Source organism: Pipistrellus hanaki (assembly GCF_964339955.1).
Source record: "Pipistrellus hanaki genome assembly, chromosome: 18".
Taxonomy (NCBI): domain Eukaryota; kingdom Metazoa; phylum Chordata; class Mammalia; order Chiroptera; family Vespertilionidae; genus Pipistrellus; species Pipistrellus hanaki.
Window position 1 is genome coordinate 30,803,678 of NC_140520.1, and position 26,592 is coordinate 30,830,269.

Genomic DNA, 26,592 nt, shown 5'->3' on the forward strand with positions numbered 1-26,592 from the left:
TACTGAGGCTATTCTTAGGTTCTAGCACTGAAATTTGTCATAACCTATAAGCCCCCACCCCAACCAAGACTCCTCTTCTGGGCTCTGTGTATGGAGAGTTCTGTCTGGGAGAGTTCTTTCCAGCCCCTCTATCCTGCCTGAGGTGGGGCACAACCTTCACTTCCACCTAGTCCTTGAACATGATGCTTCTGATGCCACATGCTTCCTAAGCCTACCCTTGACCAGACTCAGACATCAATCCTCCTAGTCTCCCCTTCAACCACATCAATTGTAATGCCCAGTCCTGAGCCTTGGGTTCCTCCCTGGCTAGGAGGGGTGGTCATCTGAAATATTTCTCTGTTCTCTACAATGATGATACTTACCTAGCTTCTCCTGAATGAGAGTAAATCATGCCAGGAGCACCAAAGCTACAGGTGTGTGTCAAAACCTATCACAGTCTTACCCCTGGGAAATTGCTCTCTGACTCACCAAAGGGTCATGCCTGGGCAGAGGCTAGTCTCCACTGCTCTGTGACATTATTCCAGGCCCTGTGCGAAGCCCTTTGCAATGCTGATCCCTGCAATCCTCACAAAACTTTATGAGAAATATTCTTCTTCTCCCATCTGTAACATAAGGAGGATAATGAAGCCTAAGTTACTAGACATTAAATTTGACTAGAGCAGAAGTGTTCTAAATCCTCTGTACCAGTTATGTGGTATTATTCATTGTCTCCATCTACCTGTCATTGGGCTGTGAATTTTTCCATCCTGTCCATCCCTTCTTTTTTCCCCAAACTGGAATTTGACAGTGTCATTTACAATAAAAGTGAGTCTTTTTAAAAATATATATTTTATTGATATTTTTCAGATAGGAAGAGAGAGGAATAGAGAGTGAGAAACATCAATCAGCTGCCTCCTGCACTCCCCGCAACCAAGGTACATGCTCTTGACCAGAATCAAACCTAGGACCTCTCAGTCCGCAGGCTGATGCTCTACCAGCTGAGCCAAAAACAGTTAGGGCTGTCCATCCCTTCTGATTACTCATTGCTCCTAGAAGATGTTTGACCATCAAGACCCCTTCCATTAGGAGCACCAGGGAGATACAGCAGCCCTTTAATCAGGAAGGAGAAATGAGGTTAAATGGGAAACAAATATGAGAGGGAGAAGAGAAGGATAATAAACTTTTCCAACTTTGCAATCTAGCCAGGCATCAGCTTTCCCTGAGGCTCAACCCTGAGACCCTGGGGCAGCATGTGGAGGCAGAGACTGGGTAAGCCAAGGTCTGGAAGTTTTGAGACTCCACATATTCACTTCCTATCTACACATCCTAAGACCCCTAATTCTTGCTCTTAACAACCCAACGTGATGTTTCTGAGGGTTTTATTTGGGCCACACAGGAAGTGAAAATCTCTCCTACCCACTCATCCCACACATCCTCAGCACCTCCTGGCAGGCCCCAGCCACAGCAAAGCCAATTCTCATCTTCACACACCACATGTTCATACATCACACACTCACACTACAACAGCACACATTCAGCCACCCGTCACATATTCACACATCACACACATCATTATGTCACACATCATTCATTCACACACTAACATCACACATAACATTCCCACTGCACACCCTCACACTATCACACACAACACTTATCTCACACTCTCATTCACTCACACATTACAGCAGTATACCACTCATCTCTCACACATTACACACTACACATTCACATTCACATACACTCATGCCCACAATCACACCCACAACACATTTCTTCATTTGTTCTTTCTCTCTCCAAGGCAATCCCAGACATGGAACCCACAGTTTCCCAGCTATGTGACAGTTGGGCAGAGTCCTCAAAGTCAGAAAGGGTGGAGGCTAAGGGGACCTGAGACCTCTGGCCTTCACTCACTCTAATTAGAGGCCTGAGACTGTACACTGACACGTTGGTTGCAGGAAGTCATGAGTACAGCTGCTCTGGGCCAGTGGAGACACAGATAGAGTGGGCGGGCAACCACATATGCTTCCTCTGCACCTGCTCTGAGCCTCACACTCGACTTCCACTGCGGACGTCATTGCTTTGTGTTTTGGAGAGCTTGTGATAAATCTGGTGTGCGGGAGCCAGGGGGATGGGGAGAGCTGTGTGCAAAGGACCACTGAGGAGCCTGGAAGCTGTTAGCCATCTCCACTCAGAAGGATGTGAAGAAGCCTCAGTCTCCTGTGGGCACCAGAGGCAGCAGTGCCCAGAGGTGGGGACCTGGGAACCGACCTGGGAGCAACATCCAGGAAAGAAGCTTTGGAAGTTCTCTGATAAGTAACAGCCCCGAACATCTCTATATTAAAGTTCTTTTAAAGTACTTCCATGAGCTTGGTTCCTGCTGGGTTTCATGAAAGCAAGGCATGGCCCATCCCTATTTTATCAATGACAAAACTGAGGCTCAAAGCTAGAAAGTGTCAAGGCAGGACCAGAGCACAGGACTTCTGACTGGAACCAATGATACCTCGTGGCTGATTGCTTCAGTGTCTCTCTTCAGTTACTGGGCTGTGCCCTTGGACAGTTGAGGTCCTAAAGGTTTAGCTGTACCAACCTGCTGTGACTTTAGGCAGAGTTCTGTCTAACACTCTTTCCTGTCATCACCCCTGAGGTCATTGGACAGGAGCCTGGGCTTCTGCCAGAGCCAGCCCCTTAGGGAGATATAAGAGATATAAAGGGTGGCTGATACGAGGTTTAAGACCCCAGGAACAATGTTTTGTAGGAGGGAAAACCAGGAATCATCTAGTCCCACCTTTATTTCTAGATAAAGAAATCAAGGTTCAAAATCCATAGTATTCCCATATAGTAGATGCTCAAATAATTGTCAGATAACTTCAAGGGCCACAACCAGAGCCTTTGACTCAGGCACAAGCTTCTGTCCACACAGCCTCCCTCAGACCAAGAAAAGTGATGATGAGGCTCTTTTATCCTGAAGACAAGAGAGAAAAAATAGGACTCTGGCTAAGACATCAATGAATACACATAAAGCAGGGGAGGCCCCTCCAAGAGAAAGTGCCCAAGACAAAGAAATGTCATGCCTGGCATTTTCCAGTGGTCTTTGGGATCTGCATAGAAGCCCTTTGAACCTGGTGACCCAATCTCATTCAACACAACATGTTTTCTCCACTCCTGACTTCCGTTGTGGTTTGCTGATGTTTTCTTTTTTGGTTTAAGACTGGCAAGCAAATAAGAGGATAGTCATTTCCTCATTTTCAAGTCTTCATCCTCACATGGGCCAGAAATCTCTTTCAAGCCCCAGATTGTGACAGTTCCTGGGTGAGCAGTGGATCTTTGTCCCCCTCTCCTGGAGCCCTTGAATGGGACCTTGTTCTGGAAGGAGCCATGGACCTCTGGCTTTGGTTCATCTACTTCCTGCCTACAGGTAAGTGCTGTGGGGAAAGAGCTCACGTGGCTTATGAGGTTTGAATTGGACACAGGTAGAGAAGTGGCTGGTGTCTCCAGCTCTGAGGTTTCTGGACAGATTTAGTTGCAGACCAATACCTAGGGCAGCACATGGACGGAGGCCAGATGAGGCATTGGAGGACTTCCCACTCCCTGTTAGCATCCCTCTCTCCATTCCAGACACATCTCATTCTGGGTTCACAAGGGCTGAAAGTGTCACTTCACCCCAATGAAGAGCCTATTAATTTGGAACCTTAAAGCAAGTGCCACCAAAGTTCTTTCTTCTTATCTCTACACTCCTTTTCTTCGGATCTCTTTCACTCCTGATTTTCAACTTTCAACTCTAAATGAAGACTCCTTACTCCATTCGGTAGCCCTACTCCATTTCCGAACTCGGTATCTCAGTTTACAGCTGTCTCATTGGTCACCATCCAAACCAGCTAATCTCTCTATCACTGATTGGAGCTGCAAAATGTTAGAATGGCTCTTCACAACCTCTTTCCATTTGTCCCCAGCCATACTGCGATTCAATCAATGGCCAATTCACGTACTTTCTAGATTTCCACTTACCAGGATAAGAAGCAATGGCTGCCTCTACTAGAGAGGTAACAGGGGGAATGGAAACAAAAAGAACGCAGTCATCTCGTACCTATTTTTCCCTCTTCCTGCAATTTGACCTACCTATAGTTCCAGATTAATTTTCCTAAGAGCTTGACGCCAATCATAGGATTGCCCTCCAACTGCCTGCTGGATTACATACCTCTCCCCTGTGCTTCTCTGTATGTCTGAGCTTATCACCTTCCCAGCACTTCCCTAACCTCCAGCCAAGCAGGACTTCTTGAACATGTGCTAGTCTAGACTTACTGCCACTAGTCTGATCCTCCCATTTCTTCTGCTGGGAACATTCTTCTGCTTACCTCTACCTTCTATGAGTCCTTCAAAGATAATCTCAACCATCGCCTTCCTTACTATACACTTTCCAGAACCTCCTCTTTTGAAGCCCAATAGCTGATCCCATTCTGCCTTGCATTCTGGTTTGGGGTGTTGCCCACATTTTGTTGATTAAACACTCATCTCCTTGATGGTCTAAATGTATTTTTTTATTCAGACTTGCTTTCTTTCTGATGGCTTGAGTATGGAAGAAAGTCAAATGTTTGTCAAATTGAAGATCAAAAACCCCTATAAAGCCCAAGGGAACAGAGGTTTAATGAAGCGTCAGACTGGGTGAGAGGTAGTAGGACAAAAGTGAACACAATGTGAGTAAAATTAAACTCAGACCTCAGGGGGAAGAGGGGTTGGGTGGGAGCAGAAGGTGAAAAGTACCTAAATTGTACCATGGCCATCTGTTCTAAGCAACACCATCGTTCTATCTGGGCCAGAGGAGTCCAGGCTCTGGGCCTGGCTCTTCTCCATTTGTTCTCATACCCACAGAGTGAGGATTCACAGGCCCAATGGAATGTGCCCATACCAAATCCACCCGTAACCCCCTCTTCTAGACCCTGAATTCTTTTTTTAAAAATATATTTTATGGACTTTTTACAGAGAAGAAGAGAGGGACAGAGCGTTAGAAACATCGATGAGAAAGGATCATTGATCAGCTGCCCCCTGCACACCCCCAACTGGGGATTTGCCCACAACCAAGGCACATGCCCTTGACCGGAATCGAACCCGGGACCTTTCAGTCTGCAGGCTGACGCTCTATCCACTGAGCCAAACCGGTTTCGGCTAGACCCTGAATTCTTTGTCCAAATGTCTGCAGGCCCACTTTCAATGACTGTGTGTTCTTCCATCCCAGGGTCTTCTATCCTTTGACCAATTAAAGGGTGGCACATGTGTCTGCTTGGGAAGGAGATAGATGGAGACTATACTTGCCAGCTGGGGAATCCATCGTGTATATACCAGTACCCTTGTGGTGCTGGCAGGAGCCAGGGATGATAGAAAAGCAGAGAGATAAGCAAGAGGCTGGGGCAGGGAAGTTGGGGCCTTTCTTTACCTTATAGCCATGTTTTAGAGTGAACATCCAAGGGGTGTGTAAATTTGTAAAGAGAGGGGGATAGTACAAACTTTATTTAACAGTTTATTAGCTTTTTTTTATACCTTTAAAATATTTAGACATAAAATATATGGGCTTTTATTTGCATTCATGGTCCCCAGAGCCCAATGCATGAGGCCCAAGCTATAGGCCACCCTGCCTGGAGCCTAATAAAGTAAGGCAGTATCTCAAGGTATAGACTTTCAAACCTTGTTTACCAATAATAATAATAGTAATAGTAATAGTAATAATAATACATGCATACACTAGATGTTGTGACCCGGTACACACACACACACACACACACACACACACACCTACAATTTGTTCTTGATTCTTTCATGTGGGGATGAGTTTTGGGCTTCAGCAGTTAGATGAATGTTGGTGCTCTTTACTAAGATGGGAAGAGCTTGTAAAGAAATCAGTTTTGTTTTATTCTTTATTGTTTTTCTTCCCCCCCATATAATTTATTGGGGGATGGTTAATAGGATCATATAGGTTTCAAGTGTGCATTTCTATGATACATGATCTGTGTATTGCACTGTGTGCCCACCACCCAGTTAAATCATCTTCCTTCACCATATATTTAGCCCCTTTTCCCCACTCACCACTCTCCCACCTCCTTCCCACTGGTATCTACCATACTTTTGTCTCTTTATATGAGTTTTAGTTCTATATTCCACATATGAGTGAAATCATATTGTTCTTAGCTTTTTCTGATTTATTTCACTTAGCATTTTCAAGATCCACCCATGTTGCCATAGATGGCAGTATTTCATCCTTTCTTATGACTGAGTAGTATCCCATTGTGTGTATGTCCACATCTTCTTTATCCAGTCCTCTACGAAAGCACACTTTGGTTGCCTCCATGTCTTGGTCACAATGAATAATGCTGCAATGAATACAGGGGTGCATGTATTTTTGTGAATAAAGGTTTTCAAATTTTGGGGGTAGATACACAGAAGAGGATGGCTGGGTCACATGGTAGCTCTTAAGGACTGGCCATTCTGTTTTCCATAGTGGCTGTACCAGTCTACATTCCCACCAGCAGTGAATGAGGGTCCCCTTTTCTCCACAACCTCCCCAGCACTGTTTTTACTTGTCTTGGTGGTAACAGCCATTCTAACAAGTGTGAGGTGGCATCTCATTGTAGTTTTGATTTGCATTTCCCTAAGAGCTAGTCAAATTGAACATCTATTCTTATATCTGTTGACCTTTAGTATGTCTTCTTGAGAGAGTTGTCTCTTCAGATCCTCTCCCCATTTTTTAAAAGAATTGTTTGTTTGGTGCTGAGTTGTATAAGTTCTTTATATATTTTGAAAATTAACCACTTGTCTGGCTACTGTTTGCCAATATCTCCCATTTGGTTGGTTGCCTTTCTGTTCTGTTGGTTTCTTTTGCTATGCAGCTTTTTTAGTTTGATCTAATTCCATTCATTTCTTTCTTCCTTTACTTCCCTACATGCAAAAGAATGAAACTAAATTACAATTTATCCCCATCTACAAAAATTAATTCAAAACGGACCAAAGACCTACATATAAGATCTGAAACAATAAACTACATAGAAAATACAAGTTTTAAACTTATGGACCTTGGTTGTAGAAAACATTTTATGAATTTGACCTGAAAGGCAAGGGTAGAAATGGGTTTTGGAAGAGAAATCAAGAGTCCATTTTTTTTGCCATTGTTTGTTTGAAACCATATTAGATATTCAAATGGGATCTAGGTATAAATATTGGAAAGGCAAGTCTGGAGCCCAGAGGTAAAGACAAGACTGGAGATAAATGTTTGGGTGAACTCTGTATAGAGTTGGCACAAAAAGCCACAGGAGTAAATAAGCCAGTATTCAGGGAGTGAGGGAGGACAGAAAAAGGAACAGGCCCAAGTACAAGGCCCTGGGGTGGCCCAACACTGGGAGGTGGCTAGAGAAGAAGTAAGGAGATTGAAAAAGAGCAGCTATTGAGAGTGTGGTGTCAGGGAAGACAAGGGCAGAACGTGTTTCAAGGGCTCAATTTCATCAAGTGCTGCAGGAGGGTGAGTAAAATGAAGACAAAGAAGCGACCGTTAAACATGGCGATAGGAAAACGCTGGGTGGCTTTGATGAGAGCACGTTCAGCGGAATGTTGGAGACAAACTTCTGACAGGTGTAGGTAGAAGAGGAACTGGGAGGCGTGGACGTGGATTCAGTGATTTTTGATGGCTCGTTTGAGAAAGAGAACAGAGACAGGTGACAGCTGAAGGGGAGGCAAAAGTCACCCGAGGGGTTTTCAATACGGCACTATGGCGCATGTGTGGAAGCCATGGCGATGTGGGAAGAGGAGAAAGCAAGGAGGCAGGGAAAGAAAGGGCAATTGCAGGAGAGAAGTTCTGGGGAAGGTGAGCAGGTGGGCTCAGGGGACAGATGAAGGCACTGGCTTCTGATAGGAAGGGGGACACTCCATTCACTGTGAAAGGACAAAAGACAGGCTGCAGGTCTGGACACATAGGCTGGTCTATGCAGAAGTGAAAAGTTGATTTGGATGTTTCTCATCCTCTTATCAAAGCCTGCTCTGTCTGATAAATGTAAACATCTCAGGCCAGCTTCCTTCTTTCAGAGATTCTGCTATGACTTGATTTATAAGCTCCTCATTATCACTCCCCTCTCCCTGAAAATTATCGCTTTGTGGAATCCAGAATCCATCTCCTGAGTTCTGTCACCAGTCAAGGCCATGTGACCATTGACCTTATTTTGCATTATGAAAATTATATTATTTTCATGTTCCAAACACCCATTTATATCTAATTATGTAATTAGTAACTTTTGAAATTGCATATACCTTTTCTTCCTCCCCTACAGTGCCAGTATAAATCAAGTTGCCAAATTATAGATAAATGTCACTTACTTAGTAGCTAAAATGCCATTAAATAGCTTGGTTCCTTTATATAGCCTTTCACCCCTCCCTTTCTCCTAGGAATCATTTGGAAATTTAGTTTTAGCCCAGAATCACAAAACTTTAAGGACACCTGGATGCTTGTTTACAATGAGGTGCCTAGACCCAACCTGGATCGAGCAAGTTCTCTCCACATGAATCTTAGCATGCTGTGCATAGTTCTAAACCAGGAAGTTACATCTATCTTTCTTCTGTTGGGGAAATCTGCTTTTCTAAGCCTTGGATGCCCATTACAAGCTACTCTGAAGTCCAAGGAGAGCTGTGGCCTGGTCATTTTCATCTTGCCAACTGGTGCTTCCTTGGGACCAGAGCTCAGTGTACCCAGCAGCTTTTCTTGTGCTTACCCCATCCAGCGTTTGCACAATGAGGATATCTTAGTCAGCTCGGGCTGCTGCAACAAAATACCATAGATTGCAGGGTTTAAACACCAGATATTTATTTCTCACAGTTCGGGAAACCAGGTGTTTAAGATCAAGGTGCCAGCAGATGCCCTCTTCCTGGCTTGCATTTGGCCACTGTCTCCCTATGCGCCTGTTTGACCTCTTCTTGTATGTAGAGAGAGAATAGGGACACTAATCCCTTCATGAAGGTCCCACCTCATGACCTCATCTAATCTAATCACCTTCCAAAGGCCCCACTTCCTAATACCAGCACGTTGGGGGTTAGGATTTCACCACACGGACACAAACATGCGGCCCACAACAGAGGATCTAGGCAAGCCAGGGGTGAGTGGAGGGTGGCCACAGGAGGTGCCTGGCTAGGGGCTGACCCCTCTCTGCTCTGTCGGGCACATGGCTATTTTATAGCATCTTGCTCTTGGGAAAGCAGCATCCGTGCCCATTTCTCACTGAGTTGGTCCCAAAATGTTGATGTGTTCACTCACAGGTGTTGAGATTTACATGCAGGTGTGGGCTATCTGGACACACCAGGTGGTTCCCCAGCCCCCTCAATTGGGTCTTTGTCCTTTGCACAGGTCACCCTTCCATTGCCATGTTACAGTCACGAGACGACCACACATGCCTCAAGTCCCAGCGGATTTAAAGCAGTGTTAGGTCATTTGTGTAAGGGTTTCCGTGTCAGATCTTACATATGTGGCTGGCCCCTCAGCTTCTCCCTAGCATGTTACAATAGTTGCACTTCTAGATAGTAACATGCAAATGCTCCTTCCAGCCCCTCTCTAGCCTCCTCTCCCACACCCCATGTTCCCATGGCTATTTCTTCTTCCCTCTCCTTGAATGTCTTCCTCGGGTCTCTGCTCATCTAGAAGCCACAAGCTCCCACTTCTTTCCTTGACTCTCAGCAGCTATTCTTTTTTATTTATTTATATTTTTATTGATTTCAGAGAGGAAAGGAGAGTGAAAGAGGTATAGAAACATCAATGATGAGAGCAAATCATTGATCAGTTGCCTCTTGCATGTCTCCTACTAGGGTTGGAGCCTGCAACCTGGGCATGTGCCCTTGACCAGAATCAAACCTGGGACCCTTTGGTCTGCAGGCAGATGCTCAATCCACTGCGCCAAACTGGCTAGGGCCCTAGCAGCTATTCTTGATGTGTGATCTGTGGATGAATTTCAGGAAGTTCATGATCTTCTCTCCCCCCGCCCCCATTAACATGTGTTCATCCTGGCCCATATGGGGGCTGTTCCCATTGTTGGAAGCATCTCTCCTCCTCCATTCAAGGCCCCAGCCCCACCACAACACACACATCACCCTAGGAACCATCTTGATAGAAATATGCAGACACATATTGGACCCCCTTAACTGCCCACTAGCCCCACCTTCCTCTCCAACTGCATTAGACCTGCTTTCTTTGGCCAAAGCAGAGCTTTTGATGTCAGGGATTCATGAACCACATCTTTTATCCCTCCCCACTCCAGCCCCTCCCCAAGGCTCACACACTATACACACCCATGCACACAGGCACACAAACCCACATACACCTTTGCTTTCCTTCTCTGTCCCCCACTGCAGTGAAGACCCTCATTACCCCCTCAGTTGCCCTCCATGCCCAGGCCTTCAGGTCACAACTGAGATATCACTTCTTTCAGAAAGCCTTCCTCAAACTACACCATCCCGCTGCGACAGCCTGGACCAGGTGCCCTGTTTGATGCTTCCAAGGAGCCCTGTGTATCTATCTCTTCGTGGGATCCATGACACTGTGCTATAGTAGCTGTCCATTTGTGGGGTGTGAGTGTGTGTGTGTGTGTGTGTGTTAAGAAGAATATAGAGTTGCAGCCATGAGATCGTAGTTTTTTGTTTTGGTTTTTTTTTAAATTATTATATCAGAGAGGGAAAGATAGAAATATTGAGAAAGAATCAACAATCAGCTATCTCCTGCATGCCTCCTACCGGGGATCAAGCCTCAATATGTGCCCTGACAGAAATCAAGCCATGACCTCCTAGCTCATGGGTCAACACTCAGCTACTGAGCGACACCAGCCAGGAGTGGCTTTCCATTTGTACCACCCACTAAATGAGTCTTTCTGTGAGGAGAGGAATACCAACTATCTATTGTCCCTTGAAAGGCATTCAATATATGCTTATTGAGATAACAAATAGAACTGGGTGGGAATGGTTGTTCTGGCTGAATGGATCTGAGCAAAGCAAAACTAGACAGAAAAACCTGCTGCAGCAAAATGATTCCATGCCTCCCAATGCCATGCCAAAGTCACCTGGTTTGTGCACTGTTTGCGTTTACCATGGAATATCCTCTCTCCTTGGAGTGGAGTACTTTTTTACCATGTTCTTAGGGGGTTTGGTGATGAGCTGAGGGTTATGTCCAGGCCTGGGCTGGGGAGGAGCGTGGCTGAGACAAGTTTGGGCACAGAGATGAACATAGAGTTGTACTGAGGATGTAAAGAGGGATGGGCCTGGGAAAAGGTTGGGGATGAGGTAGGGCTAGAGATGAGGATAGCACTGACGCGGAGGACTGGCTGAGGCTTGGGCTGATAAAGGGGACGGGCAGTTCTGGGGATAAGCATGAGGCTGGACTGGGGTCCGGGCTGGAAAGAGGGCTGGAGTTGGGAGTACGGCTGGTAATGAGGCTTCCTGTCCATTCGCTCCCTCTTCCTGCAGTATCTGGAGCCCTGAAGCGTCCAGAAGTCAAGCTGGAGGGGATGCTGGGCGGATCTATCACCATCGAGTGCCCACTTCCTGCAGTGTATGATAGGGTGTATCTGTGCCGCGAGACAGCCGAACGGCAAGCGTGTATCACCGTGGTATCCAGCATGAATTTTGTCAGGAACGAATACAAGAACCGAGTCACCCTGAAGCTGTGTCCAGACCGGAATGTGTTCCTAGTGGAGGTGACAGAGCTGACCGAGAGCGACAGCGGAGTCTATGCCTGTGGGAAAGGCAGACACACAGACAGGGGCAAGACCCAGAAAGTCACCCTGGATGTCCGCAGTGGTAGGTGCCCGACCTGATGGAGGCTCAGGCCCCCAGCAAACCTTTCCGTTCGGGAAGGTTAGAACGGCCAGCGGTCTCTGGCAGTCCCCAGACTCTTATGCTAGCGTCATATTAGTCAGTTCAATAATAACCGAGATTTGTATAGGTGGACCCCCTAGAGTCAGTTAAATTCGTGGTCCACGGAATTGACTATGCAAACAAGATTGGCGCTCTCCTGTGTTGTATTGCATCCATCCTGCCCGGGGCATGAGGCGGGGAGTGGGGGCTGAGATTGAGGAGAGGCTCTGAGACTGGAGGAAATGGGGAGCAAAAAGACATAATGGTCCCAGGAGAAATATCAGGGGTGCACATAAAGGAAAGGCAGTCATTTCTCAGGCCACATCTGTAGGCCAAACGTGTTGCTGTAGGTTCTGATCCTTTCTATATTTCTGCTGAGTCCTGTCTTTCTCCACCGACTCCCTCACACATCAGCAGCACCGATTCAACATCCTAAAAACCCAGTGGCCTCCGGGTGGATTGGGTTGGGGTGAAAGGGTTTCTTTGTCTGCCCCTCTTGGCGGACTCTGTCCTCATCCCCTCGCTGCCACCCACCTTGGCTGAGTCAGCTTCAGCTCAGACCACTGCCCCTTCCCCAGGCTTCCGTCTCCTTCCAGAGCCCACCAGTGCATTCCTCATACCACCTGTAGAGTATGACCCATTCTGGGAAGAGGAGAAGCTGCCACCCTGGTTTCGGGAAGTTCCACCAAAGGAGATGCCACACTGGTTTCCGGAAGTTCCACCCAAGGAGATGCCACCTTGGTTTCGGGAAGTTCCACCCAAGGAGATGCCACCCTGGTTTCGGGAAGTTCCACCTATGGAGATGCCACCCTGGTTTCAGGAAGTTCCACCTATGGAGATGCCCCCTTGGTTCCAGAAACCCGTACTTGCCAGTTCCTTCGAAGTCCTCTCCGAAGGTCAGTTCCGGAAGCTGGAGTGGGAGAGGAGGTGGTGATGGGGCGCTGTGAAAAGGGAAGGGGGTTGTGTTCGTTCACAGAGTGATCGGCAGAGCAGGGCGGAGTCTGGGATTGTGTGTTTCCCTGCCTCAGGAGAGGGTACCCCCCTGAAGTCTGTTTCTGTGTCCTTCAAGCCCAGCCTACAGCCTGGACACCAGACTCTAGTCGCAGAACTTACATCACCACTAGGTGGCACCGCAAGCAATGGAGTTTGTGCTCCATTCACAAAACCCAGCTCTTTTATGAATGACTGCTGAAACAGAAATTGGGCAGAAGGCTCCCAGCTGGAGCTCATTATGACTCCTGCTGCCCACAGGGCTGTCTTCCACTTGCTGGCATACAGTGATTTTAACAACTCTATTTTGCAATGGAAAAAAAAATGATTCTACTAAAAAAAAATGATACCTTTACATTCTATATCATTTTCCTGTTTCAAATGCATTTTGACATGCAATATTGCCATCACATCTACCCTGTGGGGTAGATAGATTAGTGTCACTGCTGGGCGCCAAGAGGGATATTATGTGCCCCTGACAGGTGTGGGAGGGGGGAGAATAGACAAGCACATGGCAGAAAACAAGTTTTCTCCATGCTCAGAGGAGGGCAGGCTGTTCTGCCTGGGAAGTCGGGGAAGGCTGCCTGGAGAAAACGGTGTTTGAAGCAGATCTGGGTAGAATTTCCTGGGTGTGGACGGCATGCTAAGAAGGCATGCCAGGCCCCGAGGAGTGCAAGAACGAAGGTCGCCTAGGTGACAGGGGAGAGTGTGTTCAGGACAGAGATGGTGGCCCACCCCTGCTGGAGACTAGGGTGTCAGATGGAAGATCACTTTTTCCTGCTGTCTCCTGCAGAAACCTCACCCGCTCCGACGACGGAGGCCCCTCCAGCACAGCACTCCTCCCCTACCACCCCAATCACCCACCGCCCTCGAGTTTCCAGGTCAAAGCCCACCACCCGCCTGCCACCCACCACAAGCTCAAAGACCTCAGCACCGGAGGGGCTGCTCAGGCCCCAGACAGCCAGCTACAACCAGCACACCAGGCTTCACAGGCAGAGGTGAGAGGCCTCCACACCCAGGATGGGCTAGAACCCGGCAAAATAGTCTAGAACTCAGAGACCCACTGAAATGTCTACCAGCCAAGACCCCTCTTGGCTTTGTCTCTAGAAGACCTCTGTGAAGTGGACTACCTGTGAGCACAGCACATTAACTCTGTAGTGGCCTGAACATAAATATACTTGCCAATGTCCCAGCGGTCGATCCTGTAGAAGCCAGACCCCACATTTGCAGTCCCTCTGCATTCATTCACATCTGTTTCGATGGGGAGAGACTAAACGAGAATAAAATTAACGACTAAACTGTTAAGTGTGATAACTACTTTTACGTGCTTCCTTTTACCTTTTCAATCTAGCTATTAGGACATTTCCAATTGCGTATATGACTCGGGCTATGCTTCTTATTGGACAGCACTGCTCTCACGGCTAGATGCTCCAGGAAAGTGCTGCAATAGACCACTAGGGGGCAGCATTTTCTCCTCCCAACGAAGGAAGCTGGAATCTAAATGTGAACCCAGGTTTCTTGACTCCAGAAACAAGGCTTTTTGTTGGGAGGAGAAAAAAACTCCGTTAACAAAGGGACAACCTGAGCCGCCTCCAAAAAGTGGCCACACAACAGTGCTTTCTTAGGCCTCCCTCCTCCCTGACCGCCCTCTCCCCCCTCTGCCTCTCCTGTCCCCGCTCAGAGCCTCCCACCACGGCCCAGCGTCCCCAAGGGAAGACCAGGGGTTTCAGCTCCTGATCCCCATCTTCCTGAGCCTCATCCTGCTGACACTTCTGGGGATGCTGGTGACCAGGATCATTCAAAGGAAGAAAGGTGAGCGGTCGAGCCCAGAGCAGACCCCCCCCCCTGCTGGATCCCGGGGAAACCGGGGAGCTTTAGAGGAGCGGCCTGGGGTTCGAGGAACCAGGGATGGGGGTGAATCACCTGGAAGTGGGGACGAAGCATCCGGGGCGCTTTGGTCTTCCGTGGGGGGTGGGCCGGCGCCGCACCCCCTAAGCCGTTCTCCCCTCTCCGTGGCTTTGCGCCGAGAAGCCCTCTCCAGGCGGGCGAGCCGGCTGAGGATGAGCGCCATGGGGGCCTCCCAGCGGCCCCAGGCGCAGCGGCCCCGCGTGTCCCAGCGGCCACGGTCTCAAAACAACGTCTACAGCGCCTGCCCCCGGCGCGACCGGGGGGCACACGCCGCGGGTAAGCAGGGGCGGGGGGGTGACTGGCTGGAGAGGGGCCTGGGGACCATAGAGTAAGGGAGGGAGCGGGGTAACGGGGAGATACGGGGATCAGGGAGAGGGACGGGACGGTGATCAAGGGGTGGGAGGGGCAATGGGGGCGGATGAGAGCAGGATACGGGGTCCCAGAGTTCCGTTGGGTGAGCTGGCTGGCGGGGTCCTGGGGGACTACAGGGTAAGGGAGGGTGCGGGGGAGCGGGGAGGTCACGGGGATCAGGGCGGGACGAGACGGTGATCAGGGGGTGAGAGGGGCAATGGGGGCAGATGAGAGCAGGATGCGGGGTTCCAGCCTTCGGTTGGATGAGCTGGAGCAGCCAGAGCAGCGGGCGCCGAGGGCGCGCAAGAGGAAAGCCAGAGCGCAGGGCCAGCTCCTCCTCTCCGGCCCTCATCCAGGCCTCCCACTCCCCCAGGTGACCTGGAGGCACCAACCCCGGGCCCCGGAGCTTCGGCGCCGCCCGCTCCGCCGCTGGTGAGCTCTGCCCCCGCCCAGGTAAGAACTGGCCCGACGGGGCGGTCCCAGAGCTGGACGCGGACCGGGCACCATCACCCCAGCCTCGCGTACCAGTAGCTCCGGGGCTGCGCTTTCCCAGCTGCTACCGCACCGAGTCCGGGAACTAGTCCCAGTTTCTTCCTTCAGGGGTGTCCCTGCAGGGCCTGCCCGCCCATGGGGTAAACTTAGCTACCTGGCTGCTAGCCAAGCATTTTCGCGGGTGCCAAGTAGAGGCTGATGGGTGGTAATTCTCACACGAAGGGCTCTCGCGGGAGAGAGTCTATTTCGAGGAGGCCTGAAGGGGGTGGGAGCTACACACTTTTACCTTAATAGGAGGGAGACCTGCGCTCTCTGAGATGAGAGGAGCTCGTTCACCCATCACGAGAGGCAGTGAAGCGCAGAGGATGACCTGGCAGGTGGCAAGATGTAGAGAGGATTCAGCACCTGGGGTGGAGAGGGTTCCTTTTGAAATCTAGGGATAGACATAGGAGCTCGTGTTTCTGTCCGTGGCCACTGGCAGATGGGCAAACCATCTACTCATCTTTTTTCCCCAAAAATTCAGGGGGGAAATGACTTTAATCTCTTAAGTAGCCCACAGTAGCTAAAGCACTGTTTGCTTAGAAACCAGGAAAAACTAAGTGTAGCCAAAGTCTTTTTAAAAATATATATATATATATATTATTGATTTTTTTTACAGAGAGGAAGGGAGAGGGAAGAAACATTGATCAGCTGCCTCCTGCACACCCCCTATTGGGATGTGCCCACAACCAAGGTACATGCCCTTGACGGGAATCGAACCTGGAATCCTTTGGTTTGCAGGCTGACACTCTATCCTCTGAGCCAAACCCGCTAGGGCAGCCAAAGTCTTTTTTTTAATTAGGGTGTAGACTAGCTAAAGCAATGGACCTTAAACCAGAGGCCTCACACGATGGAAGTCTGTTTTCTCCCAAGTAAGGGCAGGAGGTCGCCCAGGGGCTAAAACACCTCCTGTCTTGTTGCTTCCCCATCCCTGGCGTCTTGCCTGGACCATGGTCAGTGCTCAACGCCACACTCCAGCCCAGAGAGGGAGGGAAAGAACACTGCTTCTTCAAGACACATCACTTCCTCCCGCATCCATTGGCTGGGAAATGTAGTCGCAGGCTGGGCACTCTTGTGCTAAAAGTGATGCCAGCAGCCAGTGACAGCTCTGCCACAGTCACCTCCAGCTGCTTGGGTTTGTGGTCACTCGCCCCTGCTGGAGAGGGTTCACGGCAGCTAAGGCAGGTTCAGCCGTGCCCAGACTCTACCCTCGCTGCCCTCATTCACACCCTTTTGTCTAGAACTGCCCTGTGGCCATACAATCCTCACCCTGTCAGCTTGTTCAACTTTTATCCTTCCTCCTTGCTTGAAACTCTCAGCCCTACCATTAGGGACAAAAATCTTGATGGAACGAGTTCCTAACAAGGTGTGTAAGATGAAGGAGTGGCTATTTTCGCCCTCACAGGGAATGTTTTCATTTTTAAAGCCAAATAAATTGATCTCAAATGGTAAATGATAACAGACAATGGGAGCTAAGTTCAAAGAGCCACAGGTCCTTTCCATGGGCACTTCCTGGGGGCCTACTGTGCTCAGGGAGCTGGACTTCTGGTTCTCAGCACTTGTGCTTGAACATGTGACCCACACCCTAGCTGGCTTGGCTCAGAGGATAGAGTGTTGTTGGCCTGTGGTCTGAAGGGTCCCAGGTTTGATTCTGGTCAAGGGCACATGCTCGGGTTACGGGCTGGATTCCCCAGTGTGGGGTGTGCAGGAGGCAGCTGATCAATGATTCTCTCTCATCATTGATGTTTCTATCTCTTTCTCTCTTTTTCCTCTCTGAAATCAATAAAAATATAATTAAAATAAATACATAAGTAAACATGTGGCCCATCACCACGCCAGCCTTCTTGGGTCGTGGGTCAGCCTGGTCCCCTGAGAACAGACCCATCCGGAAGGCAGGTAGTTCTGAAGTTTCTGTCTGGGGAAAGGAGCACCCGGTGCCCACAGGCCCTGCTGCCTTTCTCCCCTTCACCACCCAGCACCTTCCTGGAATGCACTGTCACACCACGTCACTGCCTCTCCAAGCCCTTCCAGCGCGCAGGAGTGACTCATCTGCCTCTGAATAACTCCCTTGAAGATGTATATTTATTCCATCTAATCCCAGAGGGAAACTCCTCTAGCAGCCAAGTCTCCTTCAGGCTGGTGCTTCGCCACCTGACTTCAGTCTGAGCCCCATTTAAGGCAGTTCCTGCCCACGTTAGATCTAAGTGTTCTCCAGTTATCTTGGGTGAGATACTGCCCTGAAAATCCCCAGGGCGGAGACGCTTGGTGGAGCGCAGCCACCTCTGTGTTGCTGCCTTCTGGAAGTCAGCAACCATACGCATGCCCGCCACGGCCCCCTGTGGGGATTCGGCTGGAGAAATATAGAATCTCTCCATACAGACTCAGTGATGCTTCTTGTTTGGTTTTCCCAGGTGTCGGAAACTCCCTGGCCCCAAGAGCCATCTCTGAAGATCAGCTGCGAATACATGAGCGTTTACCGCCAGCCTGCCGCCATGATGGAGGACGCTGATGCAGATGAATACGTCAATATCTCCTGCCTCAGTCACCCCTCCAGCTGTCCCCCTGGGCCCAGGCCTCTGCGCCAATGAGTCTTGTTTGTCTGCTGGTTTCCAACACCTGATCCTAATGTCCCACATCTCCCCTTCCATCCTGTCTCTGCCACATCGCCCTGAGCTTAGCTCACTTCCCGCGGCTCTTCTGCACACCTTTGCAAACCCCCGTGGCCTTCAGGTGGCTTCTGGCCACGCAGGGCATTTGTCCCGATGCCATCTGCTTCCTTTTCAAGCCCTGTGCCAGGCTGTGGGATTTGCAGACTATCTTTGACCACAGGGGTTTTGCGGCCTTGGCTCTAGACCATGTGGCAGCGAGCCAGAGCTCAGGCATAGCTGTTGCTTCTGGAACCCTTCCCAGGCCTGGGCCTCCTACCAATGGAAGATCCCTGGACTGCAACGTGAGGCCATGCCTCAGCCCTGTGAGCTGGAGGGTGCCTGGTATGAAACGCCCCTGGCAACACCTTGCCCTGGTCTTCATGAAGGGTGGCACTTACTAGTGAGTTTTACTCATCTTGTGTCCTATGACAGGGTGATTTATTTTGATGTGATGAAGGATTCTAAATTTTCAGAACCATATATATTTCCCTATGTCCCTGCATCTCCTTTCAGTCTCCCTTCCTTGATGCTCCTAAGGATTCTAACCCTAGCATTTTCCCTTTTTTAAAAAATAGTTTTTGTCACTTCTAGAGGACTCTAAGGGAGAGGTCGACTACAGTACAGTCATACCCTATTTCCCCGAAAATAAGACAGTGTCTTTCATTAATTTTTTTCTCCCAAAGTTGCGCTAGGTCTTATTTTCGGAGGATGTCTTATTTTCGGGGAAACACGGTAGTAGGAGACTTCAACGCAGCTGACATCACCGGATAGATCTTCCAAACAAAAAAATTAACTAGGAAACAGAGACTCTAAAGGACACTCTGGATCAAATGGATTTAATTGGCATTTATAGAACCTTTCACCCCAAAGCTGCAGAATATACAGTCTTCTAAAAATTGTTTGTGTCACTTCCTTATCCTTCTTCCATCTTAACATGGCTCTTATCTCAGCCATCCACACCGTTACCTCTCTCTGCTTCCAGAAATACACCAGTAACTGGCCACGAGATAAGGTGCATTTCTGGAAGCAGAGAGAGGTAACGGTGTGGATGGCTGAGATAGTCCCAGCAAGGGGGGGAAGGAAAGTGGCCGGGGCTCTGAGGGCCAGGAGCTCGGCAATAGCACTTCCGTCATGGAGGAAGACGTCCCATCTCCTCCACAGACTCTTACCCTTCAGTCTTCTGCGCAAGGGCATAGGCAGACATTGTATCTTTACGCTGATGTCAACTACAGAGACAAGCCAGAGCCTGAGACGAGAGGATGCCCAATCTTGCTGCTGGGAAAAAGGTCGTTCCCAGACACACAGCTCAGCCTCCCTGGGCCCTTGTCCAGAAACAGAAAGGAAAGGCTGCCAGACTTGAGTTCCCTGCCTTTTATTAGCAGGGAATGGCATCCCCGATCGGAGAGCCCACCCAGGTACCACCACACCATCAGCAATGTCAGCTTGCCCCTGGCACCCTCTCCAGATAAGCATGAGTAGGATAAGAAAGGAGGGCACCCAAGGTTAACTGAGGTGTGAGTGGGGTGGGGAGTGTGGGCACGAAATGAAACATTTCATGAGCTTGCTTTGAGTTGGGCACATTAGATCTTTTCTCATTTACATTTCACACTGGTGCCCCTCACCCCCACCCCACGGCTCTGTTCCTGGAGATGACAGGACAATGGGATAGTCATGCCCAAACGTTTGACCGTATATCCCAGCATCCCTCATTGTTCCCCAACAATTCAAATCAGGCAAAAATATCCAGTTTATCAGGCCTTTACTGAGCACCATCTCTGCCCCACATGGTTCCCAGGGTCATAGAGGATAAAAGAGAAGCCTGGGGCAGCATCTCTGGTGTCGTCCCAGATCTTAATCTCACAAATAAATATAACATCAGTTAAAACACTGACGGGTATTAAATAGAGTTGTAATAAATATAGGAGCCTGCTTTGCAGCTTTTTCACAGCATCTGAGGGAGACTTCCATGGAAATGGCCACTTAAAGAATGAAGTATTGCCGAAACCGGTTTGGCTCAGTGAATTGAGCATTGGTTTGCGGCCTTAAAGGTCCCAGGGCACATCCCCAGTAGGGGATGTGCAAGAGGCAGCTGATTGATGATTCTCTTTCATCGATGTTTCTAACTCTCTATTCCTCTCTCTTCCTCTCTGTAAAAAATTAATAAAATAAAATAAAAATAAAATAAAATAAAATAAAATAAAATAAAATAAAATAAAATAAATGAAGTCTTTGGGGATAAGCCTGGACCAAGAATGGGACCCCCGGGCAGGAGTGGGAAGTGCCCAGAGAACATCACAAGGAGGGACGCTCCCAAAATGACGTGGAGAACGAGGAGGGCATTCCAGTCTGGGAAGTCAGAGCTGGTAGAACTGCTGCATCCAGGTCAGGAGAATGTCCACTTCTCCAAAGGCTTTGGTCAGAGCTGCTTCTATGTCCAACTGAAAGGAAAGAGGAATTGGAGATCGGCCATGTGAGCCACAAGCACCCCTCCTAGACCTGGCTGACTCCACACCAGGGCGGCGTCCCCTTTGGGATGGCCACTGAGGAACTCCCCCACCCATCACCTGCCCCTCGTCTATGTGTGCTGCCCACTTTGGGGTTGAAGACAATGGGTAGCAGTGCGTCAGCAGCCAGGGAAAAGCACCTGGAGCCCCTGCCAACAAGAACCCTAGAATCCCAGTGTGGGTGGGGCTGGTCCACCTCCTGAGTCCACTGGGTGGCCCATACTGAGGCCTGGGTGGCCCCTTTCCTTCGTGTGTCATTGCTCTTCATTTATTTTTGGGCAGATGTATCTGTTCCTTTAAAAGGTGATTGAGCCGAAACCGGTTTGGCTCAGTGGTAGAGTGTCAGTCTGTGGACTGAAGGGTCCCAGGTTCGATTCCGGTCAGGGGCATGTACGTTGGTTGTGGGCACATCCCCGGTGGGGGGTGTGCAAGAGGCAGCTGGTTGGTGTTTCTCTCATCGACGTTTCTAGCTCTCTAGCTCTCTCCCTTCTTCTCTGTAAAAAATCAATAAAAATATATTTTAAAAATAAATAAATAAAAGGTGATCGAAATCATCCATGTTGGGGGTGGGGAGCTGGGGATGACATTTGGCATTCCTTTGTTGGATTAATTTGGGAGAAAGTAATATATTTTCCCATGATCCCCCCCACACACACACAAATTAAGCCAGGTGAGCATTATGGAAAATGCCATGGAGGGAGATGTAGAGGGTTACAAGGCAGCTTCCTTCTTTCTCCCTCACTTGACTCCAATTGCCCAGGATAAGTGTTCAGTAGTGAAATCACCCCGTTAGGGAAACAGAAGAGCATTTTCATTTGAACACTGGCAGGAAAATAGAGTGTGTCATTGGTGGTGTTTATGCAAAGTAAATGCTAATTAATGTAAATATGGCTGTGCTCCTGCCAAGTCAGGTGGCTTTGGGACAAGCCTGGAGGAGGCAATTGCATTGCATTTGCTTTAGGTCTCTGGGGCATCTGACTGCCACAGCTCAAGAGAGCCCTGAGCTCCCAGCCTTGATTACCTGCTTAAACGCTCTCTGGAACAGCAGAAACCGCCTGCGTGCACTCTCGCGGATGGGAGACATCTCATTTTCCTGCTGGAGAACAGGGAAAAGGTTGTTCCGCATGTTGGGTGGGGGCAGAGGCAAGCCCCTCCCATTCCTTCCTAGTGATGCCAGAGGGTCCTGAGGCCTCAGAGGACAGTGCTGAGTCTGTGTCCTCAAGGAGCCAAGGCTGGATCCCACAGTGGCCTTACCAGGTAGGGGTGATCATCCCATTTTATATGCAAAAACTGAAGGCCAGAGAGCTTGAGCGCCTTGCAGAGGGCCAACCAGCTGGTTGGAAGCAGTGCTAGACTTGAACCCAGAACTGCTGGTGCCCAAGGCCTGTGCTCTTTTCTCACGACTCCCTGTCTTGTAATAAAAGCCACGACCAGCTTAATTAAGGGGACCGGAGTCTCCTCCAAACACACCATTGCCCATGGGGCCTGGTCCCAGCTTTGTTCTACTCACTTCGAGCTGCAGCTTTGACAGGATGACAATGAAATTGTTGGCCAGAGTAGAGAAGGACCTCAGGATCCGGAGTTCAGCTGCCTTCTTGTGGTAGTTTCTGAACACGGTGTTCAGGTAGAAGTTCAGCAGGGCACGGAGGAGGTAGCAGCTCTCAGCGCCCTGAGGAGGGTCGGGGTCATGGAGGAGCCGAGGCCTAGGCCCACCCCGGCCCTGGGTGAATAACCCCCATGTCGCCAACGCAAGGTAGGCACAAAGGAAGCAGGGTCTTCCAGGAGATGCCGCTAAACATGAGACCCAAGGAGCCTTCGCCAGCATGGACAGAGGCGCCTTTGGCTTTTGGCAGGAACCACAGGCCCAGAGAGCAGGACTTGCCCAGGGTCACACAGCTGGTCAGTGGCACACACGGGTCTAGTTTCTGAGCCCTTCCCCCCCATCCCTATCTGCTCAATATTCTCTCTTCTCCACCCCCATGACCTCCTTAATAGCCATGTGGGATGATACACCCTGAAAAGCACCCAAAACGTGGTGGTTGTGAATTGGCTGGGTAATGGACTGGAAGGAGAAGAAATGAGAAGGGCACACAGAATCCTTGAACTTGCACTTCAGGCCCCTGGAGAGCCACAGAGCAAAGCTCAGCGCCTTAGGGATCGGGGCAGCATCTGTGTGCTCGCTGGCTGACTAGATGGGTGTTGAGAAGACAGAAATGGGAGAGATAAAAAGGATGGAAATGGGAAGAGACCCAAGCAAATGCAAAAGAGAAAGATGGATGGCAACTCTCTGACCAAGTGGAGACGATGTTGACAAGCCTTCCTCTCCACCCTCGCCCCATGCCATCACATGCAAGCCCCCCATGCATTAACTTCCTTGGCTCACTGTCTAGCCCTGTCCTGTGTAGGCCCAGCCCTGTCCTGTGTAGGCCCAGCCAGGGACAGAAGGGAAGTCTACTGCCAGCCTCCCCAGACAACCCCTCACCCCCACCCACAGAAGACCAGCCATGCTCCTTCCCCGAGGAGGTGTGATTACCGAGACATTCTGCAGAACCTCCCTCCGTAGCAGCTGGACACTCATGATGCTATCCTGAGCTTGCTTTGGGAACAGGAAGAAAAGATGTCTCAGTTGGGAGGCGGTATAGAAACCAGCAGTGCAAATACATGCTGCCTCCCCAGACCCCTAAATCTCTCCAGCCTGTGAGGTCTCAGAGGCCAGGGGGGTGTCCAGGAAGGCCTGAGCTGGCCTCCTGGGGCGGACATAAAGGTTTCAGTCACAATCACTAAACCTGGCCCCCAAGGGCAGATGCAATCCCAGGAGTTCTTAGAGTCTTGGTCAGGAACCTGTTTGGCTCCTTTGAGACCAGAGGAAATAACCCTATTTGGTTTAAGAATCCCTGAGGGCAAGATTCACCTCCCTTTTCCAAGAGCGTGGGGAAATCCTGCTTTTCTCACCCATGGGGCTTTCCCTGCTGTCCAGACATTCATTCATTTCAGTTCTTGGATTTAGATTCAAAGAATCATTGAGAGGAAGGAGCTATTGAGCGCCTTTGTCCCACATCCTCATTGTGCAAATAAGGAAACTGATGGGGGTGGGGATACTTTATGGGCTGGGTTCAAGGTCACGATCACTCATAAGTGTCCTGTCTCTCCCCTCCCAGGCTGCCTCATTGAGCTCCCACTTTCAGCCCTGCCTCTGGATTGTCCTTTAAGGAGTTGAGTGCATTTGTGAGGCACATAATAGAGTACTTGCAGGCCCAGGAGAAACCCAGCAGCCTCCTCACTCAGCATTAACCATTCTTTCTACCTTTAGCCAAAGTGTAAGTAGGTGGTAACAGACTAGCAGGATCCTGCTAAACAGTAGGTGAAAACTCCAGAAGGCAGGACTCAAAGGACTTCCTGTGACTTCCCATTGCTGGAGCCTCCAGTCCCCCTGGGTTGCAGATGAAGCCTGGATGAATAGGCCCTGCTCTTTATTCCTCGTGGCTGTGTTTATTTCCTTATGGACTGACCATGTCTTTCTGAGCCTCAGTTTCCTCATGTACAAGAGGAAACGTGGGCTTGAGATGTTTCTAGCTTCACAATGTTATCCCAGGGAAATGATTAGGTACAAAGGGCTCCATATCATAAACTCTTAGCCTCCCCACACAGTAACCCCAGCAGCTGGGTCCAGAAGGACACTTCACTCACCACAATGTCCTTCATGGCCCGGAAGGCCTGCCACAGTTCCTGGAAAGCGACCCCCTCCACACGGCAGGGCCCAAATTGGAATTGTTGGCCTTGGACCCCGGGACCCTGGCTCCAGATAAGCAGGATGAGACTCAGGCAGGGGAGGGCAGCCTTCTGCATTGGAGAGCCCATCTGCTGTGGAGGAAGGACCAGGAGGATGCTGCCGGGAGAAAGGGAGACAGGCCGCTGAGGCCGGCCCTCTGGCCCAGGACCGGTATACTCAGAAATAACGCTCCTCAGCTCTGCCTCGCCAGCCTGGCACACAGATAGGAAACCTGAGACTACAGTGGGTTGCTCGAGTTAGAATATTGCAAACATGGGTGCCCTGAGGTGAGGTGAGGGTCTTTCTGCCCCCACATCTCACACCCGCTGGTCTCACTATCTCACTATCTGCTCAACCCCTCATGCCCATCCACATCACACACTCTGGGCACCTCCTTCCTTCCTCGATACACTGCTCTCTAGCCAACAACCTGCTAGTCAGAATGTGACCAAGAAGAGTGAAGAAATGGGCAGGGGGAGGGGGGAGGGGATGGTGTTTACAATGTGCCAAAGAACACAAACAGGGAGCCCCAACTCAAGGGTAGAGCTTAACTGGGTGTTTCGCTTGTCTGAGTTCTGCCCTTCAGACACCAGGCACACCTGGGCAGGTCTTTTTCTCACTCCAGCCCACCTCTGACTCCTCATCACGAGGGGCCTGAGGGATGCATCCTGGCACACTCTCACTCTGCCACCTCAACTGACGACTCACTTTTGACCCTAAGAATTGGCTTTTTAGGTAACTGAACACGAGGTAGGAATCGCATTTCTGGATGAATCACCTTGAAAACTTTCACTAGAGTGCCAATTTGGAATGACTATGAAGAGGCCCCAAGCTAGAGAAAGGTGAATCATTATCTATTTGTCATAACTGTGCCCAGAGCATTCCTTCTCCCTCCCTTCTTTGCCCGTTGCTCTTCTTCCTTTCCTCCCTCCCTTTCTTCTCCCTTCCTTTTTTCCTTCCCTCCTTCCTTCCTTCCTCCCTTCCTCCCTCTCTCCCTCCCACAACCATTGAAGAACCTTTCATATTCCAGGCAACTGTCTCCCACCTGAAGAAACTCAGTCTTCTACCCCAAGGCTGGGCAGGAAGATGGGGGAAGGCCTGTCTCTGGAATGACTCCAGCATATGGGCAGGGAAGTGGGACCCAAGACCAGCACCCAGTATCCTCCGTCATGCAAGTCTGAGCCTTAGCATCGCTCTAGGTAAGGTCTTCCCATTCTGTTCTCTCAAACTCCACAGGCTTCAAACCTTCTGGAAAAAATTCATCTCTGGGCCTCATACTCCTCCTGCTCTTCCTCCCATCTGGCCCAAATTCGTCTTGGTGTTAAGTCAGAAGAGGCGGCACCTCATCCACAGTTAGATCTTATCCTTCCATAGTCCCCGAAGGAGTTGGCACTGCCATCCCAACCGCCATTCCCAGGGAGGCAGCAGTCTGGTGCTCAAAGCCAAGCACTCAGGAATTCCCGCATCACTCACCTCGGGGCTGGAGTCGGATGCTCGAGGTTTGCTGTTTGGAGGTGTCTGGCTCCTGCTACCGAGGGGGGAAGTTGGGAGGCACCCTCGCCACTCACCAGTCAGGATGTCACTGTGGGTGGAAGGTTCCTGTCTGGGCTGTGGAAGTCGTTTCAAAAGTAAAGGTGTGCAGGCCAGCTTTGTGAAGATTCATATATATGGGGGCTGGGGCGGGGGGAGGAGGAAGAAGAGGGGGGTGGAGAAAGGGAAATTGGTCATGCTTTCCTAGAGAATTACTTCATTGCCTAGTCACCCTTCACTCTAAGACAATAGGGCAAGGAGAAAGTCGCCCCTGAGGTGAGATGAGACCTGGGTCTGAGTTCTGGCTTTGCCCCTATCTGTGTGACCAGGGGCAAGTCTCCTAGGGACCCTGAGCCTCAGCTTTGGTATCCATAACATTTGAAAAAAGAAAAAGAAAAGAAAAAAAAGGGGGGGGGCGGGAACTGTCCTCCTTCCCCCAAAGGCAGGGGTAAAGAGCAAATGACACAGAGGTGCTTTGTAAATTCTATACACGTGTGAGTGCATTATTGCTGTGTAG

The 26,592-nt window shown here is 49.8% G+C and overlaps 2 protein-coding genes across 10 annotated transcripts; one reads left to right on the forward strand and one right to left on the reverse strand.

Moving 5' to 3' along the window:
- Nucleotides 1–3,236: 3,236 nt before the first annotated feature.
- Nucleotides 3,237–19,299, forward strand: FCMR (Fc mu receptor). 6 transcript variants are annotated; one of them, XM_084866462.1, is made up of 9 exons: nucleotides 3,237–3,397; nucleotides 10,428–10,474; nucleotides 11,455–11,787; nucleotides 12,423–12,740; nucleotides 13,628–13,832; nucleotides 14,516–14,646; nucleotides 14,866–15,018; nucleotides 15,467–15,546; nucleotides 18,036–19,299. In XM_084866462.1, exons 1-9 carry the CDS (start codon nucleotides 3,333–3,335, stop codon nucleotides 18,210–18,212), a joined length of 1,509 nt encoding a protein of 502 aa, XP_084722588.1. In that variant the 5' UTR covers nucleotides 3,237–3,332; the 3' UTR covers nucleotides 18,213–19,299. The 6 variants fall into 6 exon arrangements, with proteins under 6 accessions (XP_084722588.1, XP_084722590.1, XP_084722589.1 ...); XM_084866464.1 differs by having other exon boundaries at nucleotides 15,467–15,525; XM_084866463.1 differs by having other exon boundaries at nucleotides 12,441–12,740.
- A 715-nt stretch (nucleotides 19,300–20,014) lies between these two features.
- IL24 (interleukin 24) lies at nucleotides 20,015–26,166 on the reverse strand. Of its 4 annotated transcripts, none has more exons than XM_084866469.1 (6): nucleotides 26,114–26,166; nucleotides 24,464–24,662; nucleotides 23,310–23,372; nucleotides 22,287–22,445; nucleotides 21,798–21,872; nucleotides 20,015–20,710 (listed from the first exon to the last, which is right to left on the reverse strand). In XM_084866469.1, exons 2-6 carry the CDS (start codon nucleotides 24,632–24,634, stop codon nucleotides 20,627–20,629), a joined length of 552 nt encoding a protein of 183 aa, XP_084722595.1. In that variant the 5' UTR covers nucleotides 24,635–24,662; nucleotides 26,114–26,166; the 3' UTR covers nucleotides 20,015–20,626. The 4 variants fall into 4 exon arrangements, with proteins under 4 accessions (XP_084722595.1, XP_084722596.1, XP_084722594.1 ...); XM_084866470.1 differs by having other exon boundaries at nucleotides 21,798–21,869; nucleotides 26,019–26,161; XM_084866468.1 differs by having other exon boundaries at nucleotides 26,019–26,161.
- Between the last annotated feature and the right edge of the window lie 426 nt (nucleotides 26,167–26,592).